Here is a 26,288-nt window from a genome sequence, read left to right on the forward strand (position 1 = left end):
GTAGGATGTATTTTACCCCTAATTAGAAGATATTATCTACCATGGAAATACATTAGTGCTAGTGGCCCTAGGGACATTGCGCCTAGCCGGTCACCTATTGTGGCGTCGCACTGTTCAAGGTGTTTGTTCGACCCCCACTTGAACTTGGGATGTCAGGACAGCTCCCACTTGCATCGTATTGAATGCCAGTCACTTCCTTGCTGGAGGAGGATAGCTGGTGGGCCCCCTCTGGTTGATCTTTCTCCAAGATCAGATGACCCTTCCCTTCGGGTTCCGGGGGAGACTACCTAGGCTCCGGGAGACAGAGACTCCGGAAGGCTGTGGCTTCGGGGGCATTGAGGGCTCCAGGAGACAGGGGCTCCAAGAGGTTGTGGCTTCGGGGCATCGAGGGCTCCAAGAGACAAGGGCTCCGGAAAGCCGTGGCTTCGGGAGCATCGAGGGCTCCGGGAGACAGGGCTCTGGAAAGCTATGGCTTCGGGGGCGTCGAGGGCTCTGGGAGGCAGGGGTCCGGGATGCTATCTCTAAGGGTGTTGAGGGTCCCTAGAGACGACCCCCATCCTCATATAGAGGATGGCTTCTTCTCCCGTCTTGGGGATAGCTTCCAGAGGGACCCATGGCTTCTGGTAGCTAGGCTTTCTTCTATGGAGTTGAAACCCAAGGGTTCCAATGGAGCTCCTGGTGGCTACCTTTTAGTGATATCTACGAGCTAGGGTATTTTCCCCAACAGTACCCCCTCATTTGCTGGCCCGAGGTAAGAATGGGTAAGCAGATGTAGAAGGAACTAACTTTAGTCCAACCCCGTAGTCTGGGTATTTCACGTCATAGCCTCTATCTATATAGGAGTCTTTCAATGATAATCATGAGCGACGATGTTGGAGCCGGATGGGGACGGTAAGGCTCGGTGGTGTAGGTGGTGCCGAGGCCAAAGGCCATTGTGATGCTAGTAGAGGTACCATATTTTGGAGTCTGTGCGGAGGCTAGAATGAGCCCTTCAGCTTTTCTGATGGTAAGTATTCTTGCCACTTGAGCCATTGTAGCGAGGGTCATGCGTGCAAGCAAGATTTTTTCTTTGTCCTCGATATATGTACTGATTGCATGTGGAAATGGTAGTATGTCTGACTGGGTTATGCATAGCCTCGCTTGGGGCCTTGCACCTATGACTCTTGCATGCACCGAAAGGGGCTCGGCTCATGACACGACGAGATGTGTGCGTGGGAACCCAGAGTGCCACCATAGGGTGTCTCCATGTGGACATGGGTCAGCTGGGGTACGGTCACAAGCCCTTCAATTAATGGTGGTGCGCCTGATAGGGTCATACGCAGTCTGGCTTGGGGCTCTGTGCCCACGACTCTTGCATGCACTAAGGCGCTCATCTCATAAATGCAACGAGACGTGTGCGCAAAAGCCCAAGTGCCACCATAGGATGGCACTACGTGGTGGGGGATCAGCCGAGGCGTGACCACATGCCCTTCAAGGGAGTAATTGGAATTACCGTGAATCGACACCCATGGCGATTCTACTTCCTTCCCTAGGCAGGTGCAACTAGCCGGGGTTCGCTCCGTTGATTCATCACCATTTATGTAGGTGAGCGGTTCTCCTTGACTTAGCATGGAGTTTTCTTCCTCCTCATCACCGCAGATGTCAATGTTCTCGATGGTGAGGTCGCCCTTAGCACTGGTGCCAGTGTTTGCAGGATTGGAGCTAGTGGCCATTGTACTCCCCTCCATGCAAAAGGGGCTACCGCCCATTGCTCCATCTCGGTCTCTGGTCCAAGAAGTTTCTCCAACTGAGACCATCGACATCTCCGATGACAAAGAGGAGGTCGACTGGGATTCTCTGGAGAGGGAGATTCATGCAGAGGAGAAGGCGAAGGCAAAGAAGAAGGCAGTCAAGGTGGAAAAGGAAAAGGTCAAGGAGGAGGGAAAGAGAGGCACGTCGGAGCTTGTTTCGTCCTCCTGCTCCTCCTCTAGTGATTCAGGGATCAGCTACTGTATTAGCTTATGTAGTGGTAGGCCACAGATGAAGCACATCAGCAACAACACGTGCCGCTAATAGGGCTTGGAGTATCCTTGATCGTCACCTTGTACTCTTTTCCCCCCTAGATTGCTCTCTTAGGATTTGTTTTTCGTTCGTTAATGCCCTCTTTGTAAATGTTCTTTGGATGTGCAAATTATTAGTAATGAAACTGAATCCTTGGGAACTACTTGATGTCATTCCTCGGATCAAAATATGGGTGATCCCCCGAATAGGTGGCTAGATATGTGTTTTATGTGCCTTCGATCCCTAACTACGGTACTTTCCCTGACCTCTTTGCATGCTGCGTTTGTTTGGCAGCCGGAGCAGCGAGCACTCTTTTTATCTGAAGCTAATGTAGACTCTCACTCTAAATTTGTTCCAGATTTCTGACTCACGACAATCCATCCGAAGCCCTACAACGGTTGCGAGAGACGAAGCTGACGACTTGAGTGACCGTGTGATAGGCTATAGAGGATTCCATATTAGCCTTATGTTACGCAAAGTGGACTTTCACTTAATATTAGTATGCCTTCTCTTGTATGGTTGGTTTATGTAGCCATGTTGATTGGCTGTTATGTGATCCGTTCAGCAGGTGCCGGAGGTGAAGCTGATGCGTGGGACGAGGGTGGCAGCCCGCGACCACCTTTGCCCTTAGTTACCGCGAGGCTCCAGAGGCAGAGCCATCTGGAGCCTGGTGACGGTTTTCCAGAGGCGAAGCCGACGAGTGGGCCGAGAGAGGCAGCCTATGACCCCCTCAGCCCTTAGCCACCGCGAGACTCCGGAGGCAGAGCCACCCGAAGCCTGGCGATGGTTTGCCAGAGGCAAAGCCAATGAGTGGGCCGAGGGAGGAAGCCTGTGACCCCCTCGGCCCTTAGCCATCACGAGGCTTCAGAGGTAGAGCCATCTGGAGCCCGATGTCAGTTTTTCAGAGGGTGAAGACGATGAGTGGTCCGAGGGAGGCAGCCTGCAACCCCCTCACCCTTTAGCCATCGAGGCTCTGGACGCAGAGCCATCCGGAGCCTGGCGATAGTTTGCTAGAGGCAAAGCTGACGAGTGGGCCAAGGGAGGCAGCCTGTGACCCCCTCGGCCCTTAGCCATCATGAGGCTCCAGAGGTAGAGCCATCCGGAGCCTCGCAATGGTTTGCCGGAGGGTGTAATTGCTTCGGTGGTGTTCAGTGCCATTAGATGGTAATTTTGAGGGCTCCAAGTGCGTCTTCGCCATCGAGGATGTCCCTCAGGTGTGCAGCATCTATACTATCGAGGCTATGTCATGCCTTTCAGGAGACCTAGGCATACTCTTCCTTCCAAGTGACCTAGGCATAATATGCCTGCAGGTGCGTCTCCGTCACCAAGGATGTCCCTCTGGTGCGTGGCATCCACACTACCAAGTCTATGCAATGCCTTCCAGGTGACCTTAGCATACTCCACCTTCCAGGTGACCTAGGCATGATGTGCCTAGAGGTATGTAGAATCCACTGCCTACCGAGGCTATGCAATGCCTTTCAGGAGACCTAGGCTCAATGCCTTCCATGTGACCTAGGCATGCTATGTCTATTGGTGTGTGGGCGTATCCGCCACCCGAGGATATCCCTCAGGTGCGACGCATATCAGCTACTGAGTATGTTCCTTTGGTGCATGGCATCTACACTACCGAGGCTATGCAATGCCTTCTAGATGACCTAGGCATACTTTACCTTCCAGGTGACCTAGGCATGTTGTGCATGCAGGTGTGTAGGCTCCAATGCTTGCAAAGGCTATGCAATACCTTCCAGGAGACTTAGACTCGATGCCTTCCAGCTGATCTAGGCATGCTATGCCTATCGGTGTGTGGGCGTATCTACCACCTGAGGATGTCCCTCGGGTGCGACACATCTCCACTACCAAGGATGTCCCTTCAGTGTGTGGCATCCATACTACCGAGGCTATGCAATGCCTTCCAAGTGACCTAGGCATACTCTACCTTCCAGGTGACCTAGGAATGTTGTGCCTGCAAGTGTGTAAGCTCCACTACCTACCGAGGCTATGCAATGCCTTCCAGAAGACCTAGGCTTGATGCCTTTCAGGTGACCTAAGCATGCTATGCCTATCGGTGCGTGGGCATATCTGCCACCCGAGGATATCCCTCGTGTGCAACGTATCTCCTCTACCGAGGATGTCCCTCCGGTGCGTGGCATCCATACTACTGAGGCTATACTATGCCTTCTAGGAAACCTATGCATACTCTACCTTCTAGGTGACCTAGGCATATTGTGTCTGCAGGTGTGTAGGCTCCACTACCTACCAAGGCTATGCAATGTCTTCCAGGGGACCTAGGCTCGATGCCTTCCAGGGGACCTAGGCGTGCTATGTCTATCGGTGTGTGGGCGTATCTGCCACCCGAGGATGTCCCTCGAGTGTGATGCATCTCCACTACCGAGGATGTTCCTTCGGTCTTCCAGGTGACCTAGAAATACTCTACCTTTCAGGTGACATAGGCATGTTGTGCCTGCAGGTGTGTAGGCTCCACTGCTGACCAAGACTATGCAATGCCTTTTAGGAGACATAGGCTTGATGCCTTTTAGGTGACCTAAATATTCTATGCCTATGGGTACATGGGAGTCTCCAGTGCTCCACTGCCTATCGAGGATATGCTATGCCTTCCAGGAAACCTAGGCTCAATGCATTCAAGGTGACCTAGGGATATTGTGCCTATGGGTACGTGTGCGTCTCTAGTGTTGTGTACTATTTGAGCAAGGATGTAGCTTAAGTTTAACTATCTACTGTTGTTAGTGAAAAGCTAGTTACAGCATAAGTTATAGCTTGGTCGGACGACTATTTCTACCACATGCCAAACTAAGATATAACTTAAATCTTGGTGTCTACTGCTGATCAGAGATATATCTTTAAGTCAAGTTTATGTATCTCTGGCATCGAGGCTTATTGCTTTGACTTGTCGGAGGGCCTTGTCGGCTGTGTGCTACATGGTGTTTGCGGGCACGGGCACAATTCGAACCAAGTTTAATACACTACTGTTGATCTTTGATATAACTTAGGTTCTACTTTGTATGGGTTTCACCTAGGCAAGATATTACTAGGGGTTATAGGTGCACCTTTGCCAAAATGAGTCCTCCTTGGTGAAGTTCGAGGCCCGAAGGCCCTCATAGCCTACAGCAGGGGAAGGGCTGAACCTTTTAGCCTATGAAGCCTTCGAAGCCCATTAGGCTTCAGAGGCTCCAGAGGCCTGGGCCGTCCCCCGGGGGATTTTGGCCTGCAAACCTCCAAAGCTCCCTGGACCCTCCTGCCAGGGCCCAACATCTTTTTACCATGACCGACTCTGCCCTCGCCGACCCTGACATGGGAAGGATCGCCAAGGGCTCCGATCATCTAGAGTTTAGAGCAAGGCCCCTCATGTGGGAGACCTGTCGGGCTCTACTGAGGCCGGGTCATTGGTGTGACTCAGTCCTCATCACTGGGGTATTGTATCAACAGTGGAGCCGACGGTGGCATAGCTTGTCGAGAGGGGCTTAAGGAGGCCCAAAGACCTAACCTGCAGCATTCTCTAGTTTCACAACACCTAGGTCACCTATTACCAGCTTTCCCCCTATCAAGTGTCTTGCTTGTCTTCCGAAGTATTCCTCCCGGAAAGCTATGAGGGTTCGGCAACCATCTGTGTTGTGGTCACGCCCGGCCACATGCAAAATGCATTGGTACCCCTCTGGTGATGCCGAAGCCTGTGGTTAGCATCGTGGGCACTGGCAGGGGTTGCGCGTACCAGAGCCCATGGTCCCCCCGGGTCCCTTTTCCACCAAGGGAGTCCGATGCGGTTGACGGGCGACCAAACCCCCGAGCTGGAGTGGTCCTGGCTATGCCTTTGAGACTGCAGCGGATTCAGAGCCCCTTGCACACGATCAATGTTGCGATCATCGCGTTGATGGCGCAGGCGAGGTCTACGCACCTCGGAATCTTGGGCCTCCTTAGAGTCTCATTCCGCTAGAGGTGGTCGAAGAGGTTGTCGGATGACTAGACTCTCCGAAGATATCAGCTCGGCAAAGGTGCTTTGGGCATCATCACAAGAGACACCTTGGAGCTGGGCCCAGGCGTGGGTGCCCCTGGGCTCGAGCACCTAGAACCATTTGAGGGCGGCTTGCCTGGCTACGACATCGGGTATAACCTCCTGGGGTGATGCGGGGTCTTCGCTGTGCCACTATTGGAAGAGCTCCACGTTGGCTAGAGCTCTGTGCCAACTCAAGCTATTGGGTCGACGTTGTTTGGAGAGTCAATGTTCTGCCTAGCTGCGAAGCTGGTGGGGGCACATAGTGTGCTTGGTCGCAGCTACCATGCATATTTTTGCATGGGTGCGGCAGTGAAGAACGACCGCTATGGTTAGCGTCTTGCTATTTTTTGGTGGTGTCCTACCTCCCTTGGTACTTCTATATTCAGCTCCCCACGGACGGCGCGTTGTTGGCGCAGGAATATGTCTTGCACGAACAAGTGTGGCGAGAGTACACTCACAAGAGTGTGCTTAAGCTTGGAGAAAAAGTGGAGAGGGAGGAACACCAGATGTGTGTTGTAAAAAATGATTGGTCCCTTGGTTTGATGGCTAAGTGTCTGTATTTATAGTGTCATGCAGGGTATAAATGTACAAATATACCCTACAGAGATAGCGATACAAACTATCACTATCCCGCAGGGACCTAGGACCAGTCGAATCACTCGGCATGGGTCTAGGTATGATGTATTTTACCCATAACCAAAAGATATTGTCTACCATGGCAATACAGTAGTGCAAGTGGCCCTAGGGATGTGGCGCCCAGCCGATGGCCTATTGCGGTGCCGCACTGTCCAAGGTGTCAGTCCGGCCCCCATTTGCACTTAGGATGTCAGGACAACTCCCACCTGCATCGCATTGAATGCCGATCACTTCCTTGCCGGAGAAGGACAGCTGGTGGGCTCTCTCTGGTTGATCTTTCTCCATGATCAGATGACCCCTCTCTCCGAGTTTTGGGGGAGCCTACCCAGGCTCTGGGAGACAGGGGCTCTGGAAGATCATGGCTTCAGGGGCGTGGAGGGCTCCGAGAGACTGGGGCTCTGAGAGGCTGTGGCTTCGAGGACGTCAAGGGCTCCGATAGACAAGGGCTCCGAAAGGCCATGACTTCGGGGGCGTCAAGGGCTCCGGGAGGCTGTGGCTCTGGAGGCATCGAGGGCTCCGAGAGGCTATATCTCTGAGGGTGTTGAGAGTCCGTAAAGATGATCCCCACCCTCCCCTAGAGGACGGCTTCTTCTCCCGTCTTAGGGATAGCTTCCAGAGGGACCCACGACCTTCAGTAGTGGGGCTTTCTTCTGTGGAGTTGAAACCCAAGGGTTCCAACAAATCTCCTGGTGGCGACCTTTTAGTGATATCTACAGGTTGGGGTATTTCCCTCCGACAATACATATCGACCAATGCATTATAACACAGGCTTCATCATGTTCATCCCCAACTCATTCACAAAAAGAAAGGTGCAATATGGTAGATGCTTACCTTAGGTTGGCACTTCACCCTCATAGATCACCTCAGGATCAACCTTGATTCCACCCACATTGCTCTCCCATTCGATGCTTTCTAAAGAATTTTAAATGGTGCATCAAATGAGTGCATATGAATGCAATGATCAATGCATACAAAATGCATGGAAAATGATGATAATGTAGTGCTCAGTTCTAGGAGTACAATACAAAAACAATCAATTGAATTGGAGTTGTATTAATGTTCATATCATTTTTGTATAATTTTGCATAGCTCCTTTGAATAATTGTAAGAAGAAGCAATTTAACAAGGGTATCAGGTAGACATATATTTTTCCTAGAGAGTGGGGATCTGGCCAAGACTAGCAAAATTGGTTCCACAACTTTATATCTCACATGAATTAGTTATGGATTATTGAATTTACAGAGCATTTAATCCATTTAATAACCCCATAAATAATTTACATAGGTTCTAGCATTTTTAATATGTAGAGTAGGATCATACATGTCTAACAGAGTTGGAGTCGTATTTTTAGGAGCTACATACAATTTACTATGCAATTAACAAGGTTTAGTTGAGTTAATAAGTCCATTGAATGCAATATGATCACTGGGAATGATTGCTTTATCTTCTTTCATCCATTCCTCTATAGCTTCCCCTCATGACGAGATACAGGCACACTAATTGGCTTGAGATTCATGTAACTAACACAGAACTCAACAACCTTCTCGGTTTCAAAACCTTTGACCATGCAGTCTTTCGTTCGAGATCAGTTGCATACGTATTTCTTCATAATCCCCATGAACCTCTCAAAAGGGTACATCTGATGCATGAACATGGGGCTAAGTATTTGTATCTCTTTGACAAGGTGAATAATGAGATGGATCATAATATCAAAGAATGAAGGAGGGAATATCATCACAAGCTAGCATAAAGTCTGGACCACATCTTCCTATAGCTTCTTTAGTTGGCTCGGATCGATTACCTTATGTGAAATCGTATTGAACATTGAACATAAGTTTATGATAGGGTCTCGGACCTTCTTCAGCAAAGTACCTCTAATTGCAATAGGAAGCATGTATGGCATCATCACATGACAATCATGAGACTTCAAACCAACTAATTTCAAATATTTTAGCGACACTAGTCTCTTTATGTTGGCGGAGTAACCATATGGTACTTTGACTCCATAGAAGCACTCGCAAAAGGCTAATTTTCTCTTTCTTGCCCATAGTGTAGCAAATTGTTGGAAGGTACTCTTGGTATTTCTCTCTTGGCTCAGTATGTAGCTCCGGCCTGAATTTCATATATTCAAGGTCCTTCTTTGCTCTGAATGTATCTTTGGTCTTCCCAGGAATGACTAGTAAGATACCAATCAAGTTGTCACATACATTTTTCTCTGCGTAAATGACATGCTATATCAAACTTCTAAGTCCTCCCAATAAGGTAGGTCCAAAAATATTGATTTCTTTTCCAAACAGCCTTCTCAGTAATATACTTAATCATATCATATACCTCCTTCCTACTTGTATGCCTTGGAGATGTATCACTCTACTTTGTGCCATCAAATTTTGTCTTCTTATTGCGATACGGGTGATTCTTTCGAAGAAACCTTTGATGATGCATGTGCACGATTTTCTTTGACTTGTTGAGCCACATGATCTTTATTTCATATATGCACTGGACCCAGACTTTGCCACCTTTAGAAATATGGTCCGATAAGTTACCAGGGGCGGGATAATCGTTGATGGTTATGAACAAAATTGCGTGTAGGGTAAATTACTCTCTCTTGTACTGATCCTAAATCCGTACACCATCGTTCTACATTATTCCAAGATCTTCCACCAATAAAGGTACACATTAATATCGTTGCTAGGTTCTTCGGCCCTTGGATAAGCAGCGATATCAATGTACTTCTATTTAGAACACAACCAAGAAGAAATGTTGTAAATACATAAAGTCATAGGCCAAGTGCTATGACGTCTGCTCATGTTGCCAAAAGGATTTATCTCATATGTACTCAACACAAACCTTATATTCATTGTATCATATGCAAAGTGCTTCCTATATTTTCTATCAATGTTTCTCCATTGTGATCCATCGGCAAGGTATCTCAGTATTCCATCATTCTTATGCTACGTGCAATCGTAGTAATTTGTATGCCTTTCGTTAGCGAATAAGCACTTCAACCAGGGGATTATTAGCAAATACCACACCATTTTAATGGGTGGTCTTTTCTTCTTACGCTTCACCCCGTCGGCATTGGTATCATGTGAGTCATCATCGTCATCGATGTGCTTGTACCGTGATTCTTTGCACATCAGACACACTTCCATGTCCTCATGCTCATTACGATATAAGATACAATCATTACGACATGCGTGTATTTTTTGTACTTCCAATTTTAATGGGCAAATAACCTGCTTGGCTTGATATGTATTTAAAGAAAACACATTATCTAGAAGCATGTTTGTCAAGAGTCATAACAACTCTATAGATCTCTTGTAAGTTGAAAAGGAAATCTGCAGATTATGTTCTTTTACAATTTTGAAGTCATTATTTGAGACCCATAGCCGCACGGGCACCTCGTTAGTCATCCATCAAATTAAGTAACTACTACCGACTAAGTAAAATCTAACATGTAATGTTACAAGATACAAATACCAACTATAAACCTATATCAGCAGCCATAATAGTCATGGTCAGACACTATGATCAACCGGTTTGGAGCAGTATCAGTAGCACCACCCTTCCAGCGTAGACCCAACAATTGAGGGGGAAGGGAACCGCCGGTGACGGTTATCGAACTTAGCCAATCTCTCTCTTTTTCATCCAAGCCATTAGGATTAGATCCAAGGGCTAGGAACAGAGGTGTCCCAACAGTGACTGTTCACTGGATAGCTGATCCCAACAGTGACTCAGCAACTCCAGCTCCCATTTCGCAGAAGGCAATACTGGTGCAGATCCACGAGTGAGGGTTTCAGCCTCCTGCCTCGCCGGGCCTCCCACCGGCGGCGACTGCCCTCTCTCTAGCGCGGCGCTCCTCTCTTCTCGCAACGCCCACCCCCGACCCGCTAGGAGTGATGAAGGATGTGGTGGGGAGCCCGGGGACCTGGAGCGGCTTGGCGCTGCGGGTGTCGCAATGCGTGTCCGCCGGCGCCTCCGTCGCGGCCATGGCCACCGCGTACGGCTTCTCCAATTACACAGCCTTCTGGTAACGGCCCTTCCCTCCTCTTCCTTTCGCCCCCCTCTAAGCTGCTTCTTGTGTGCTGCATTGGTTTGCTAGCTCTGTGTTTCGGTAAAGATACGGCTTTTATGGATTTCGTAAGCTTTCTTAGAATAAAATGTAGCAGTTTCTTGGAATCGGAATTTCTTCATGAATTTACACTGTATGCACTTATGGGATTTGGAGGAGCACAATATGCAATGTATGTTAAATGATTGGTTCTTGGCCCAATGCTGCAAGCTGAAAATGCAGTTTTTGCAGCTAGTGAAGTGATATTAACATGTGAAACGATGATGCTCCCTACAATTGGAAAATTTTCGGGTTGCTGAAGTATGTTTCCTGGTACTATGGGTATTTGGCATAATTTGGAAGATTACACAGTCCCTTACTATATTCCCTTTGAGCTTTGATTGCTAAAAGTGTTATTTTTCTTTGTTTGTGTTGTAATTTGTAAATTGTATCTCCGTTTGGGTTTGGAGCACAGTATACAGTGTGTGTTAAATAATTGATTTTTGGCCCAGTGCTGCCAGCTGAAACTGCAGTTTCGGAGCTGTGTTAGCACCTGAATAAATTGCAAAATTACAGATTTTTTTTGAACTGCAAAATTACAGACTTAAGGAGTTGTACCACAGAAACTTTAGATTTGGTCCCTCAATATAACACAAAACTTCATATTTAGGAACTCCATCACCCAGCATGTGCCACATTGAATAATGAGATACGGATTGCACTCACGACCTGTGTCCTTTCATTTGGGCCCAGGATGTCAAACGTCAAGCTTGGTGATGGTTCCTAAAATATGTAGTTTTGTGATATATTGAGGGAGGCAAATGTGTAGCCTAATAATATATTGAACATTGTAGCTCTGATACAGGTCCTTTAATTTGAAGCATTCTGATAGTATAGTTATGCAAAATTTACTCGAACAATGTAAGATGTAGCTGGCAGCCTGGCATCTAATAAAATTGTCCATTTCTGTTGTTTTGTGCACGTTACTGCCCAAATTTAAGGTGGATGCCAGTACACGAGGAATACTAAAAGCGGTAAGTGGCTAATAAGTATACATAAATCATTCCAGAGAATAAAAAGAAAAAGGAAGTGGTAATTGAAAATGGGATAAAAAGACAACATATAATTAGCTTTCCTATACCAGTCTTTTTGTCTCCTTTTATTTATTTACTTACGTTGCAGTCTCACAGGTTTTTCCATACTTTTTTTGAGAGAAAATACTGAAAAAAAAATCACACATAAATCTTCTCCAAAAAACACTTTCATCTGAAATTATCCCTACAAACAAATATATCATTAATAGGGAAAATATGTATCCACATAATTACTTAGCATTGTTGAATATGACATATATTCAGGAAACTTCTACCACTTTCTCACTTTAAAACTTTGACTTTGAAATATGTCCAGGAACCCCTTGAATTTACATAATTTACTGTCATAAAGATATTAGTTATGTAAAGTATTATAGGAAATTGATCACATCTGGTTGCAAGTGATGTGCCATGTGGTGCTATATGATCTTTTGTAACTTGTAGTATCACCACAGTATGCATGTTGACTGTGAAATCTGCGAGTAACACTAACTCATGTCACTTTTCAGTTACCAAATGATAATATGAAAAATGCGGGGAATGTTTTTTTACAAACAACAGGTAAATTTTCCAAAGCCAGCCATAAGTCATGGGGTCTAGAAAATACTAATACAATCTCTCCTCTTTTTGTCAAATACCTCCTCTGCGTGTATGTTTGAGTTCAAATATTCCCTGTTGTTACTTATTCGGTAAAATCTAAACAGAATATTGTTACTTATTCGGTAAAATCTAAACAGAATATATTTAATATTTTTTTAAATATATTAAACTTTAGGACCCGTGCGGCTGTGCCTCTCCATTAGTTGTCGCTTCTGTCCCCGGCTCATTCCAAGTCCTTATCCCCATTCACATCTCCCAAAATAGAAATTACTGCCTGCACCTAGGGTTTCCCTTCTTCTCCTGTCCAGGCCATCCACAGCCCCTTCAAATTGCTGCGGCGGCCACCCCCTCAAGTCATCCACCATCTCGGCCTTCTCCAGGTACTTGTTCCTGTGAAAGTGACCCTGCAGGTGCGACGTAAGGTGCATCAACCCTTGAGGATGGCGGATTTACTGGGAACCCCAGGGACCTTGTACAGTTTGTTTTTGAGAATATCGCAATGCTTCTTTGTGGGCGCTTCTCTTGCTGTCATGGTCTCTGATTTTGGCTTCATCCAATTCTCTGCCTTCTGGTACTGCCTCCTCTCTCTATTCCTCTATGCTGCAAAATTCAAGTTAAAACTTCTTAGCTTGGTAAAAACGGCGTGAATCAAATATGACACTGTCTTGTGTTACCTTGAATTCTCAAGTTACAAGCTGTGCCGTTGGACTTGAATATGTGATATCAAAGTTCATGAACATTGTTGCTCCTCGTAATTATATTTTTGTTTTGATTATTACCAAAATTTGGCATTAATGAACTGTAAAGGTTGTCAATTTTTCAAGCAGTGCTAAATAGGTTGTTTCCATGTAGTTCACAAATTAATTTTTTGGTTTGAACTGTAAATTGCATCGCCATTTGGGTAAGAAGCAATGGGCTTTTAGTGACTGAAATGAACAGAAGATGTATGTGGCATACTTTAGATGCATTACAGAGTCTGGTAATCTAAGCCTATTTGTGGCCCTACAACTTTAACGTTGTATGTGTTCTTGTTTAGGTGCCTATAAAGGTATTTTACTTGAACTCATGTGCTGTCCTGTATTATTATTTTCAGTGCAGAAGAACTACTAAATGTAGTGTTTGGCTAAAATGTGCAATTCTGCATTTAAATCATTCTGAAAGACTACTAAACTGAAATGCGATAAAAGAACTTTTTTTTTTCTGAGATTGCCTTTCCTATGTTCCCTTTTTGTAGATAGTATAAGTAACTCTCTTTTAAAAAATGAATAAATATTAAAATTAATCTAGTTACCAAAATTTTTTGAATTCTCAAACTTTTATTGAGGTGTCCTGCCAGGGTGTTGCTAGGATTTCTGGTTAGAATTGGAATCAAGAATACTCTTAAGAAAAGGAGCTGCAATGTTGACCATTGTGAGAATGTTATGATTGAATGCACACTTGTATTCATGGTAGCAATAGCTATTTATAGATTACATGAGTGACAGTGCGCTAGGGTTCGGTTACAGAGCTGTTACAGATCCTAGATGAGTGCACAGATAAGCCGCCATGGTGCTTGAGTTGGAGAGGACTGCAGGTGACCATGTCATGGTAATGGTCCTTGACTATTTTGTGGGAAGTATATGTTCAGCTTTTCCATTTTGAGGGGATGTGTAGGGGCAGGATAAATGGAATGTTACACCGCGAGAAGAAAGGAAAGTGTGTAGTGTAGCATTGTCAAACTCTCGCCCATTGTCACATTGCAAGCATTGGATGGGAAGGTGAAATTGGGTGAGAATGAGATTGTAAAAGTGTTGGATGACAGTACAAGTGTCAGACTTGGCACAAAGCGGATAGGTCCATACATAGTGTGTGTAATCATCCATGAGCACAAGATAAAACTTATAGCCAGTGAAGCTTGCAATGGGAGAAGTCCACAGGTCACAGTGTATTATTTGAAAAGGAAAATAGGTAACAGTGGTGGCAGCGGAGAAGAGTAGGCGAACATGCCTCCCTAGTTGACATGCATCACACACATGAGAGGAACTGCCATTATTTGCAATTTGAAGGTAAAAGAAAAGAAGGCAAATTGGAGAGGCATTGACGTCCGGGATGGCCAAGACGTTGGTGCCATAAGCCCGTTGATGAAGATTGTGCTGCAAATGCCGCCGAAGGCATGGTGACCCGTCTGGTGGACTGGAATGGGTAGAGGCCATCAGCACTATTGGACCTCATGATTACCCGCTTGGTGGTGAGATCCTTCATAGAGAAACCAAGGGGATCAAATTCAATTGAACGTGAATTGTCGGTGGTGAGTTTGCGAACAGAAATGAGGTTCTTTATTAAGTGCGGTGTGTGAAGGATGTTATGTAAGGAAAAATTGACATGCAAGGTAGGAATGGTACTGAAACTAGAACGAAGAATGGGTAATGTTGCCCCATTGCCAACAACAATGCGAGAAGGAGTGGGGGAGGAGCAGGGGTAGTAGGAGGAAAAGATATTGAAGTCGCTGGACATGTGTGATGTAGCACCGGTTTCCAGGTACCACTCCCCGGAGGTGGATGGCTGGTTGAGGGAAGTCGTCTGGAGCACCTGGATCAAGTTGTTGACGTCCCATGAAGGAGAATCTTGGCAATATGGGGTAGAGCCGCATACGCCTGAGTTGGTGCCGGAGTAGGAGGTTGAGGACCGAGGAGACCCAGACCCGGACCCATAGCCCTAGTCCAAGGGGCACGCCAGTAGAGGCCCAATGGCACCCCCATGGATTGAACATGGCGTTGATGTAAGGTTTGTTGAGGCTGCTGCTATTCGTGCCTAGCGTTGCTGGAGTTATTGTGCCCACCGCGACCACGACCACGGCCACAGTCAAACGACGTCGGAGAGCGAGTGGAGTCAGGGTGCAGAGTAGACAAGTCACCATTGCCTGGGGTTGAGCTCGCCGCCACAAAAACTGAATAGCTTGATGGTTTGGACAAGCCAGCCTGGGAGGCTTCCTCAACAGTGAGCATATTGTGCGCCTAGAGGAAGGTTGGGAAAGTGGGGAGATGATGCAGCATGGAGTGCAAGACAGAAAACTTTGAATTGAGGCCACGAATGAGTTGGAGTTGATGAACGAGGGTGCGCTCGGAGACAGGCTGATCACAATCAGCAAGGGCATTGGCCAAGGATTGAAGCTTGTAGCAGTAGGCAGTGACGAGAGGTTGCCTTGACAGGGACTATGAAACTCGGCTTCCAAATGCACAGCTCGGCTGGGTTTATTGCCAGAGAAGATGGAGTGGAGATGGGTCCAAACTTGAAAAGCAATGGCATCAAGTTGCATGGCCATGTCAAGGAGTTCATCAGAAATTATCGCATAGATCCACATGACCATGGTAAGATTTTCTTTGACCCACACGGGATCATTATGGTGTGGATCGGCAGAAGCAACATGGTTACGAAGGTTGAAGCAACCAAGAACAATGAGGAAAAGATTGTGCCATTTTGTGTAGTTGTTTACAGGGATATCAAGAGTGAAGCAAACAATGGATTTGATATTGACAGTGTGGATGGCCTGGGAGACGGGAATAGCAGGCTTAGCACTGGAGGCCGGTGGAGCAGACATGGCTGATCGAGATGAAGGCAGAGGAGCTTAGGCCACTGATACCATGTGAGAATGTTATGATTGAATGCACACTTTTATTCATGGTAGCAATAGCTATTTATAGATTACACGAGCGTCAGTGCACTAGGGTTTGGTTACAGAGCTGTTACAGATCCTAGATGAGTGCACAGATGAGCCGCCATGGTGCTTCAGTTGGAGAGGATTGCGGGTGATCATGTCATGGTAACGGTGCTTGACTAACCATGAGTTCAGTGTGCACATGTATGCGTATGTGTGTGACTAATGGAACATTATGGCTTTCATTACATGTAGAACTTTTTTTCTGTGATAGTTGAAATTTTCCAGTTTTATTTTGATGTGTCACATGTATTTACTATTGCATTGGTGCAGAAATGGCTTATCTTTTCCTGCTCAGGTTACAGTATTGAGACTGAACTGACTGACATCTGAAAGTTGTTGAATAATCTTCAGAATGGCCTGGGCATGAGCTCAAATATTCATTCTTGACATCATTTTATGTTTGTACTCCGTAGTTATTCTGATCTCTCTCTTTTTTTCAGCTACTTGATTGCTTCAATGGGCCTGCAGCTTCTTTGGAGTTTTGGCCTTGCTTGTCTTGATATCTACTCTTTGAAGACTAAAAGAGATCTTCACAACCCTGTGCTTGTAAGCCTGTTTGTTGTCGGTGACTGGGTAAGTGATTAATTTTATGTCTGTTCTTCTGCTCAAGTGCTTACATATTAATTATTCTTAAAAATTCCTGATGAGATGAACAGTTTGAATTAGTGCAAACTTGTAGTTAGCCCAGAGGAAAGTATCACTTGGAAAGTAATGCGCTTATCCTAAATTTATTTTTCAACGTCAGGGATGATAAACTAGTAATATGTTTTGCATCTGTTTTGGCTGATAACTTTTGCAGTTTCTGGGTTGTTGTATCACCCCCCCCCCCCCCCTTGTTGGACCAATGGCTGCCGTCTGATTCTGTGGTGCTTATATCAATCAGTATTAATCCCCAGGCACGTAGAATCCACATTGCATGAAAAAAATTTGCCAGAAAATTTAAGTGACATAAATGGCACTACTGATTATCATGCAAGTAGCATTTTACCAATAATTGATTTTGGTTGTTCGTTTTGTTAGAGAAGGCTATGTAATGATTGTTAAATGTTAATCAGTAAATACAATTGATCAGAGGGGTAAGAAACATTGAAAAAACTGTGTGAGAAAGCAATTAGTTGGTTATTATGGTATCAAGCACCAGCAGGATACGCAATGGATATAGGCTTTGGATTGCAAAGATCAATAGCTTAGATTGGCCATGGATGGCAGGATATAATGAATATGATCCAAGGGTCTGGAATGTTCTGTGTATGCAAAACTAGATGGATGTAGAAAAGATTCATCTTTTCTATTTATTAGTTTAGATGTCATGACAGTAACGTCACACAACTCAACTTGATCAAGCATGAATCTGGGCCTCTTTGTTATCCCGTGTCAAAAGATGTTTACCAAAACAAAATTGTTTCGTAGAAATTTTTTTTGTCTGCTCTCTTGTGTTCTTTTCCAGAAAATTGAGCACAAGCATACAAAATTAAAGAACCGAGTTTTTCTAAGCAAAAGGAGCATCTACCTCTTAATGAACTAGGAGTACCATATGTTGAACTCTTTATTTCTTTTCTCTTGATATTAGGGTAAACATTCCACCGGGAGGATAGCTAGACAGCGTCGGCTGTTAGGGGGGATTAGACTATAGATTCAGGAGACAGAATATTGGGGAAGATTAGATTAATTTTTCTTTGCTTGATTACAAAAGGTGTCAGCTGTGTACCTTGTATAGGCCTACAACAACCTTATTCAAATCCAACTCTAACGTATCTTTAACTCTTATTTTAATTTAAATTAGCCGATCTCTAATCTTATCTCTAACTGAATTTTATTCAAACTAACAAATCGAATAGATAAATCCTAATTTGCAGTCCGGTTGCTGGCGCGTGTGAGCAGTAATCCTTACGTGTGTGAACAGTGATCCCGCCCATAACACTTGAAATATCAAAATTTAGCAAAAGAAACCTTCAAGGAGCATTAATATGCGGGTGTGCTTGCAGGTCACAGCGATTCTCTCATTTGCAGCCGCTTCTGCCTCTGCCGGTGTGACCATCCTTTTCGAGAGAGACGTCCACTTCTGCAGGATGTACCCGCAGCTGTCATGTGGTCGGTACGAGCTTTCGGTCATTCTGGCGTTCATCACATGGTCATTCATAGCTACATCTGCTGCCTCCATGTTTTGGCTCTTGCCTTCACTTTGAGTTGGCGTGGAAGGAGCCGTCGTCCTGTGTAGATTTGTTTGCCTGGCCCGCTGATGTTGTGCACCTTACCGTCATGTTGTGTAACTGTCATGATCGCATCGATTGTACTCTACTTGGGACAATTAGATTTCAGTTACCGTGCCAGCAGTCACCCTGTGCAGAAATTTCTTTGCTTGGCCCGCTGATGTTGCGATCCTACTCATCCTTTTTTCAGAAAGAGTAGTCGTTGTGCTCTCAGATAGATGAATGTTAATGAAATCCTCAATTTGTCACTTGAAAAATTATGGTTTCTTCCATGTCATCACTTAATTCGTTAACATAAGTTTTTTTATCTTTTAGGTTTCATTCCCATCACCTTTGTTATGATGGTAATGGTATTTTGGAGATAAAAAAACTAAATTGGTGGTATGGAAGGGATCATTATTTGTTAGTGGCAAATCGAGAATTTCGTTAATATTAAGTGGTATGCAGGAAATTATCTTTTTTTTTTACGAATTGTGCCTATTTTATTGATAGAGAAGAGAGTTTTTATTAAGTACAAGCTGTACAGGAAATTATGGTTATTGTCTCCCTATAAGGTGCGCTAGGTGCCACGTCCGGGCCATGCTTGCCTCTTCCTTGACCTTTGCGAATAGCACCGTTGGTGGGGCTTATCGTTGCTGGAAGACCCTTAGTTCCTCTCCTTTCGTATTTCCCACGAAATTAGGATGATTACGAAGAAGGGCAGACAGACTACGAAGTTGATGGATGAATTTGCAGCTGGGAGGTGCAGGTTGCGACCAAGGCCTAGATCCTCTTGGTGTATCTGCATTCGGCTAGGAGATGACGCGTCGTTTCTTGCGTTTGGCAGCGAAGGGGCATGTCAGGCTGTGTGGCCATCCTCTGGTTGCGAGCCTGTCCGAGGTCCATATTCGATTTTGGAGCATTAATCATGCAAAGAACTTGTATTTTGGAGCATTAACCATGCCTTCCAAATGAGAGGCTTGTAGGTGGATCCGGCAGAGCCTAGGAACTGTGCTCGGTATGCCGATGCCGCTGTGTATTGCACATGCTCTGTCTACTTCCATGTGATGTCATCTGGCGTGTTAGGTTGGAGATGTACTTCGTGTATTGCGGTTTAAAGGCGTACAGATTATTGTAGGTGTCACCCTGATGCTATTCCACATGTTATCGTGTAGGGCTCCATGTACGGTTCTTCTCTTGGTTATGGAGATGCGGAGTACGTTCGACGCTATATTCTTAGGTCTTCAGCCCTGTAGCCATGCTGAGTGACAGAACCTCGCCTTTTTGCCGTCTCCAATGGTTATCGTGGTGGAGGCCGTTGCATGGGATTTCCGTGTCGATCCATGTCTTGTCCACCGATTTCCATTCCAGTCATAGCCATCTTAGGCGAAGTGCTGTGGCGAAATTGTCGAGGTTGAGAATGACCAGGCCTCCCAGGTCCGTGGGTCTACAGATTCGACTCCAATTAACCTTGCGCTTGCCTCCTGTGAGCTCGCTGTCCCTCGCCCATAAGAATCTCTTTCTGTTCTTGTCTAAGCTCTCACGAACTTCCTTTGGCACTTTGAGCGCCGTCAAGAAGTAGACATGTTGTCATGAGAGGACCGATTTGACGAGGCTCACTAGGCCTGCTTGTGAGGAGTGTTAATTGGACATGGATAAAGTGTCAAAATTTGACTCAAATTCGGATGTCTGATTCGGCAAATAAATTTTGGACACACGAAATACAACATAGAATCTGACATGAGTGTCAAAATCTAACTCGAATTCAAAGTATCCGATTCAGCAAAAATAATTAGATATGGATGTCTAACTAACACTACGTGTAGGGTGACAAAGGCACGCGAGTAGTCCTCCATCAATTCCAGGTGTAAGATGATCTGGTGATTGATCCCCTCCACCAATGTTCCGGAGGGAATACCGTGACCGGCATAGGAATTAAAATTTTGCTAAAATTTTATGAATTTTGAAAGGAAACAAAATATCTAATTATGAAATTTTCTTCCATTAATATGTGGGACTCATGTAGAGGACGAAAAATGATCGAAATTTTAGTGAAATTTTACAAATTTTGATATTTTTTTCTATGAAAAAAAAATTGTAAAAACGAAATTGAAATCTATGGCGCGGTTGGCGGAAGTGAGCCAAATCACCTTCGGGATATTTCATGGGTTTGCAGTCCACGCCCAGAGCTTGATTGGTCGGGTGTCGGTCGGGTGGAGCATATCGGAGTCGATGCACTGAAGAGAGCATGTGCGCCCGATGATGCGTTCGACGATGTCCGGTGACCACGCATGGATGGAACCATGTCCAAGCTCAGCTTGACGCGGAAGAACGTGGCCGCGCCGAGGGCACCACTGAGGCTCCTCCAAGGGATGTAGTGGATCTTCGTGTCTCGGTGCTTGATGCGTCCCAGCTTGCGCGCCTGATCACAGTGGCTCTAGTGCAAGAACTTGATCCAAGAATTGCTCCGGGTAGTGCCTGGAGACGGTGACTTCGCCGTGACGGAGATGAAGCTCGGCGAGGAAGGCGTTCTCGACTTCGCGCGCGCCAGTGCCGGGTGGGACGGACATCCATGGCCAAGTGGCCACCGCGTTCCCTTCCCATTCTTGTCGCTCCCGGTCCAAGTCGGCACCAGGATGGAATCCTCATCCGTCCTGGTGCACGGCGCGCCCAGGTGAGCCATCTTGGGCACCCGAGGACGAGGTCGCGCGTGCAGCGAAGGCGCGGTCAGAGACGAGTTGCCAAACAGCCCCTTTATTTGTTTTTGGAACCGGAGATAATCGCGACACTCTTTGAAAGATGCCCCATATTTTGGGAAGGACGTTGGCGCGTCCCAGATATTCACTACTCTAGGTCCTGTTTAGAACGCAAGGATCCCGAATGGAGCCATATATCCAGAAACGAGAGTATCATGGACAAGGCCAATGCGTCTAGGATATAAATAGTATTGCGATGCAGATTGTGGCAATCGGTGGCTACGGATTACAGTTGCTGCAAGACAACCGCCAAAGATGTTGCGATCAATGGCAGCAGTAGAATTTCACCATACAACAGCAAAATATCTAACGATCCTTGGTCCTCGTCACCAAGACTTCTTGCTGAAGCAGTGAATGATGCACGATTTAGACTATATTGCAGATCTTTGAAAGCTCATATACAAACATTAGAGCGTCCGCTGCACAGCCATACCGTAATTCCCCCCGCGACAACACAGCACAGACACGAGCCACCATATAGATGTTGCAACGGAATTATTTGAAAGTGTATATTGCAAAACTCGATAGTTCCTCGCAACATAGTGCCACATAAGCAAATCCCGCAACAAACATCAACATCTCTGAAATGACATGCTCACAACAGATTGACAGTACAAGGTACTACTCAGTTCAACAAAAAGTCTTAAGCAATAGTAGTAGGGCTTTGTACTACTTCATAACAAGACTTACCGACATGCGCTATAACGCGGGCCACACATCACTTTTATGCAGATAGAGCAAAGATCCACAGCAGCTAGCCGGGTTATGAACAGGTGCTTTGCTCACGACGAATCTTCTGAAAAATTGACAGCCATATCCCAGTAATGAGGAACAGAAGCATCTATGAAAACCTTCTTAGCAGCAGCCTCACTCCGGCAGTTGTGTACAGTGAACCTGTGGAAGGTGGACTTTGCAACGCTACCCTGCCAGACCAATACACAGCTATTCACCAGCTTGTCAGGTTCCTCATCAGCATCGTCCTCACCACCAACTGCAGCTGCCCAGTCTATCCGGTTCAGCATGAGCTTACTGTACCTTTTGATCGACTTCTTCCCTCCTTCAACAACCACGACACTGATACCATCCGTAATCACTGCTGCACCAGTTAGCCGGTTCTCTTGTGCATTCACATCGACCTTAAAGCGTGTCTGTGGGTGGGACAGGTCTCTGATTTTGTAAACACAGACTATTGTCTCCACCGTGCTGTTAGGATCATCAAAAAGCTTCCGCTCTTTCTTCTCACGGCGCTCAGATGGTGTGAGCTTGCGGGCAATGTTGCGGTCAACATGAGCCTGCTCACGCTCCGCAGCAGCAGTTCTTATTTCCATCTCCAGGCGCGTGGGATCTTGCACAGCTTCAGAGCCTAGTACTTTCATAAGATTGCTCATTTTGACCTTAGGTTTGGGTGGCTCCAAGAGGCCTTGCCTAATCATTTCTTGCCTATCTTTTTCCTTAGCAAGGCGCCTCTGTGTTCTGAGCTTCTTCTGCTCCTTCTTAGTTAACTTCAGTGGCTGGGGCGGCGGTGGTGCAGGTTCAGCTGGTGGATCGTATGGCTCTGGATGTTCTACATATATGGTGATCCTGTCCATATTAAGCTTCTCCACAGAGATATCCTCATATGTGACAGAAAGTAAAATTCTGGCATCCCTGAAAAGAAAGTAAAATTAGCTCCTGTCCATTGGCAAAGTAAAATCTAAAAAATACATTCAAGAGAGGAAGCAAGAAACAACCATGGCTCAATGTCAGGAATTTCTTCCTTCTGCTTTTGCTTTGGAGCCCTCACACCAGGAGCAACTTCAATAAGGTTTGGGTTCATGTCTACTTCTGCCTTTGCTTTAGCAAGCTGGGCTTGCTTTACTTTGAGCTCTTTAGCTTGTGCTTCGCCAAATTGACTCTAGGTAATCAAACCATTCAAATAAGGCAAGAGAAAAATGATAATCAACATAAACAAAACAAATCATAAAGGTTCATCCTTACATACCTTAATTCTCTGCAATTCAGCCTGCCTAGAGAGTTTACCTTCCTCAATGAACTGAAATCCTGGCCTTTTAGGGCGGAGGAGCTTGTTTTGGTTTATGCCCATCCTTTCATCAAAATGAGCACTTGATTTTGCAAGAGAATCCAAGTCCGGTTTAATTATTTGAAAAGCTTCCTTCTTTTGCTTGTTTATGTTGACCTAACAAAGGTATAACCAATAGTACCAGTCACCATAGAGACGAATCAAGAATAACATTTTATGGAACTTTACGGTAACTTAGGAAAAATTACCTTCAGAGTACTCAGGTTCATTGGCTTTGTCATGCTGATAACATTTCCATGCTCATCAATTTCTCTACCTTGAGCGTCAAGGCGAAGAACAGGAGCCTTGGCAGGTCTTTGAGGCACTGTTAGCTCAGTAGATGAGCCAGGAAATAAGTTAATGAGGGGAGCAAATTGTGGATCTTGGCGGAATCCCATCTTAGCAGCAAGCTCTTGAGCTCTCTTCACAGCATCCAGATTGGAAATGTTAGCCAGACCTGGAATACCAATCGCACCAGCTGTGGCCTGCGTCCCAGAGACACTACTAGTGGGCAGATTAGTTGTTGCTTCTCCTTTAGAAACGGGCTGAGCTTCTACAGCTGATACAGAAGTTTTTGTTTCTTCTTTCTTAGAAACTTGTGTATCAGTAATACTAGTACCAAGTTTATTATTAAGCTGTGCAGAAAAAACAAAACTTAGAATGGTAGCAAAGGTACTATAAAAACATTGGAGCAAGGGGCTTGGAAAAGCTGTGATTTCTTACCATGGGTAATTTCTTGAGTTTTTCTGAAAGTTCCTTCTTCAGTTGCAAAGCTTTTTTTGCTTTGGCTAAAGCATCAAGAGATAGGCTACTACTGTTGCCAGCAGCTGAGGTTGCACTTCCATCTGTACTAGATTTTCCAGTAACCTCATCAGATCTAATACTAACTCCCTCATTTTCATTGTTGGTAATAATCGAAGATACCTTTGAAAGAACAGGAACAGAAGATGGCACCACAACAACAGGTGTGGCATTGAGCGGTTGCTGAGAGCCAGCCTACAAAATATAAGAGATGCAAAGTCAACATAGAAATAAACGATAGCAAAATAATGGAGCATCAATTTGTCACATAATACATGGTACTTTAAAAAATGGAAAATGTAACAAACACACCCAAAAAAAAGTATTAACAAAATGGTGCAAGTAGGATATCTAGGTTAGCCAAAAGCACAAAGAAAATAATGCATCTTCAAGTCCTGGCTGAGTACTCATTTTACCTATATTGTATCAAAAGATAATATAACAGATCTATTTAGGAACTTCACTCTAAATGCCACAGCCTTGAAAGAGTAAAGAGTGTACAACAAATTAGCTTCAGTGGCAAGCTGGCAGATCATAAGAACATAGGCAAACATATTATGCCCTTCCTCAAACATATTGATATTCAAAACATCCTTCGATTCCTCTAGAGGATAACTACACTATCCATCATTGTTGGACGAAAATGAACCAATGGAACTAGATGAAGCATTAGCACGTTTTTTAAAAAAGAAAAAGAAAATCTGCACAAACGTGCCATAACTTACCGAATTTAATATTCCAACTCCTAAGTGCCAAACAAAAAATACTGTTCACTTACTTCAGCACCTAACAGTCCTAACAAGGAGTAAGGCAGCATTACTCTAACTGAACCTAGGGCAATAGTCCACACAGTAATCACAGTAGCCACTCATACCAAGCTAAAGCAAATGGTCATCTCCTGAAATATTTTCACAACTAGGAAAAATTCAACCAATACTACTCAATCGAGACGATGAACACGATTGAAGCGAAGAACCTATGACCAAAACCACTCCCCAGTCCCGACTACTAACTCTCATATGTTTCCAAACAAATGGCAGATTATCAACCAATACCCTGTGAAGTAAGCAAATGTGACCCAAGAAACTAATTCGACCCATTCGATAACCGTGGGTTCCTTATAAATCTAGATTAACACGCATCAGCATTTACTTGCCCAAACTTCAGTGATCTAATTCAAAACACAAGAATCAAAACTCTGCAGTAATACAAGAGACACTTACATTAGGCCCAGCACCCCTCTGTGAATCACCATTAACTCTTAACTGCCCATTCTTCTGGTCATAGGATGAGGCATCCTTACCCCCCTTGCCCCTCTCATCACCATCCTTTCCATTCGCATCAACATCCTCAAACCTCCGGCGCTCCCGCCTGGGTCTCTCCTCCTTGGGCGGAGGCGGGTCCACGGAAGCCCTGGCCCGCTTGCCCCCTTCGCGGTCGGCCTCGTCACCCCCGCCGCCGCCGCCATCGTGGCCCTTCCGCTTCCGCGACGACGGTGGCTCGCGGTCGGCAGAGTCCCGGCGCTCAACGGACTCCCGCGGGCGGCTCGACGAGCGGTCCCGCTTCGCCGAGGGCTGCGGGGACTCCGACGGCGACAAGGACCGCCGGCTGCGGTGGCGGTCGTCGTCGTCGTCGCGGTGGCGGTGGCTGCGGCGGTCGTCTTTGTCGCGGTGGTGGCGGCGGCGGTCGTCGTCATCCCCGCCGTCGCGCTTGTGGTGGTGGCGGTGGCGGTCGTCCTCCCGGTCGCGGGAGCGGTGGTGGCCGTCGTCGTCGCGGGCGCGGCGGGAGGAGCGGTGGCGGTCCATGGCTTGGGGGAGGGGATTAGGGTTTGCGTGGAAGGGGGGGGGGGGGGAGAGGGAGGGATGGAGGATCTGCGGTCGTGTGCTGTGCCGGCTGCGGGTCTGAGTTTAGGGCAGGCCAGTTCCAAGGCTAAAGTGCAAGACCGACCGGACCGGACCGGGCCGGGCTCTACTGCAGTCGGTAGAGAGGGGAACCGACCAAACAGAATTGGCATTTGCATTTCAGCCATTTCTTCTACATCTATTCTTTTCCGTTTTCCATAAAATACACCTCTATTGAATCCGGCGGAATAGCCTCTCTCAACTTTGTGCCGAGGGTCACTTTGGTCCCTTGAAGAAACAAATGGACTATCCGAGTCCTCAAGTTTCTCGTACGGGTCAAACTAGTTCCTCCACCGAACGTGGTACGTAGGGTGTGCAGGAGCTCGCTTTTGGCAGGCTGAGCAGATTCGGCTCAGGCCTCGGTGGAAGCTTGAGTCAGCTCGGCGGGCTCGTGAGTCTTGGTCTGTTTGATACTCCTTCTGATTGTAAATGTATGTCGTTTTAGCCTTCTCAAC

General features: G+C 45.9%; 2 protein-coding genes across 4 annotated transcripts; one reads left to right on the forward strand and one right to left on the reverse strand.

The window, feature by feature from the left end:
- The first annotated feature begins 10,384 nt into the window (after nucleotides 1–10,384).
- LOC133902431 (CASP-like protein 5B3) lies at nucleotides 10,385–18,602 on the forward strand. The gene is made up of 3 exons (XM_062344017.1): nucleotides 10,385–10,715; nucleotides 16,568–16,700; nucleotides 18,113–18,602. Exons 1-3 carry the CDS (start codon nucleotides 10,585–10,587, stop codon nucleotides 18,311–18,313), a joined length of 465 nt encoding a protein of 154 aa, XP_062200001.1. The 5' UTR covers nucleotides 10,385–10,584; the 3' UTR covers nucleotides 18,314–18,602.
- A 2,948-nt stretch (nucleotides 18,603–21,550) lies between these two features.
- On the reverse strand, nucleotides 21,551–25,797 carry LOC133902432 (protein RDM16-like). 3 transcript variants are annotated; one of them, XM_062344019.1, is made up of 7 exons: nucleotides 25,156–25,331; nucleotides 24,056–24,127; nucleotides 23,855–23,981; nucleotides 23,341–23,766; nucleotides 23,054–23,248; nucleotides 22,803–22,966; nucleotides 21,551–22,719 (listed from the first exon to the last, which is right to left on the reverse strand). In XM_062344019.1, the coding sequence occupies exons 1-7, from the start codon at nucleotides 25,185–25,187 to the stop codon at nucleotides 21,855–21,857; spliced, it is 1,881 nt and encodes a 626-aa protein (XP_062200003.1). In that variant the 5' UTR covers nucleotides 25,188–25,331; the 3' UTR covers nucleotides 21,551–21,854. The 3 variants fall into 3 exon arrangements, with proteins under 3 accessions (XP_062200003.1, XP_062200002.1, XP_062200004.1); XM_062344018.1 differs by having other exon boundaries at nucleotides 23,855–24,127; nucleotides 25,156–25,797; XM_062344020.1 differs by lacking the exon at nucleotides 25,156–25,331 and having other exon boundaries at nucleotides 23,855–23,976; nucleotides 24,056–24,066.
- Between the last annotated feature and the right edge of the window lie 491 nt (nucleotides 25,798–26,288).

This window comes from Phragmites australis, chromosome 20, assembly GCF_958298935.1.
Source record: "Phragmites australis chromosome 20, lpPhrAust1.1, whole genome shotgun sequence".
NCBI classification, from domain to species: Eukaryota; Viridiplantae; Streptophyta; class Magnoliopsida; order Poales; family Poaceae; genus Phragmites; species Phragmites australis.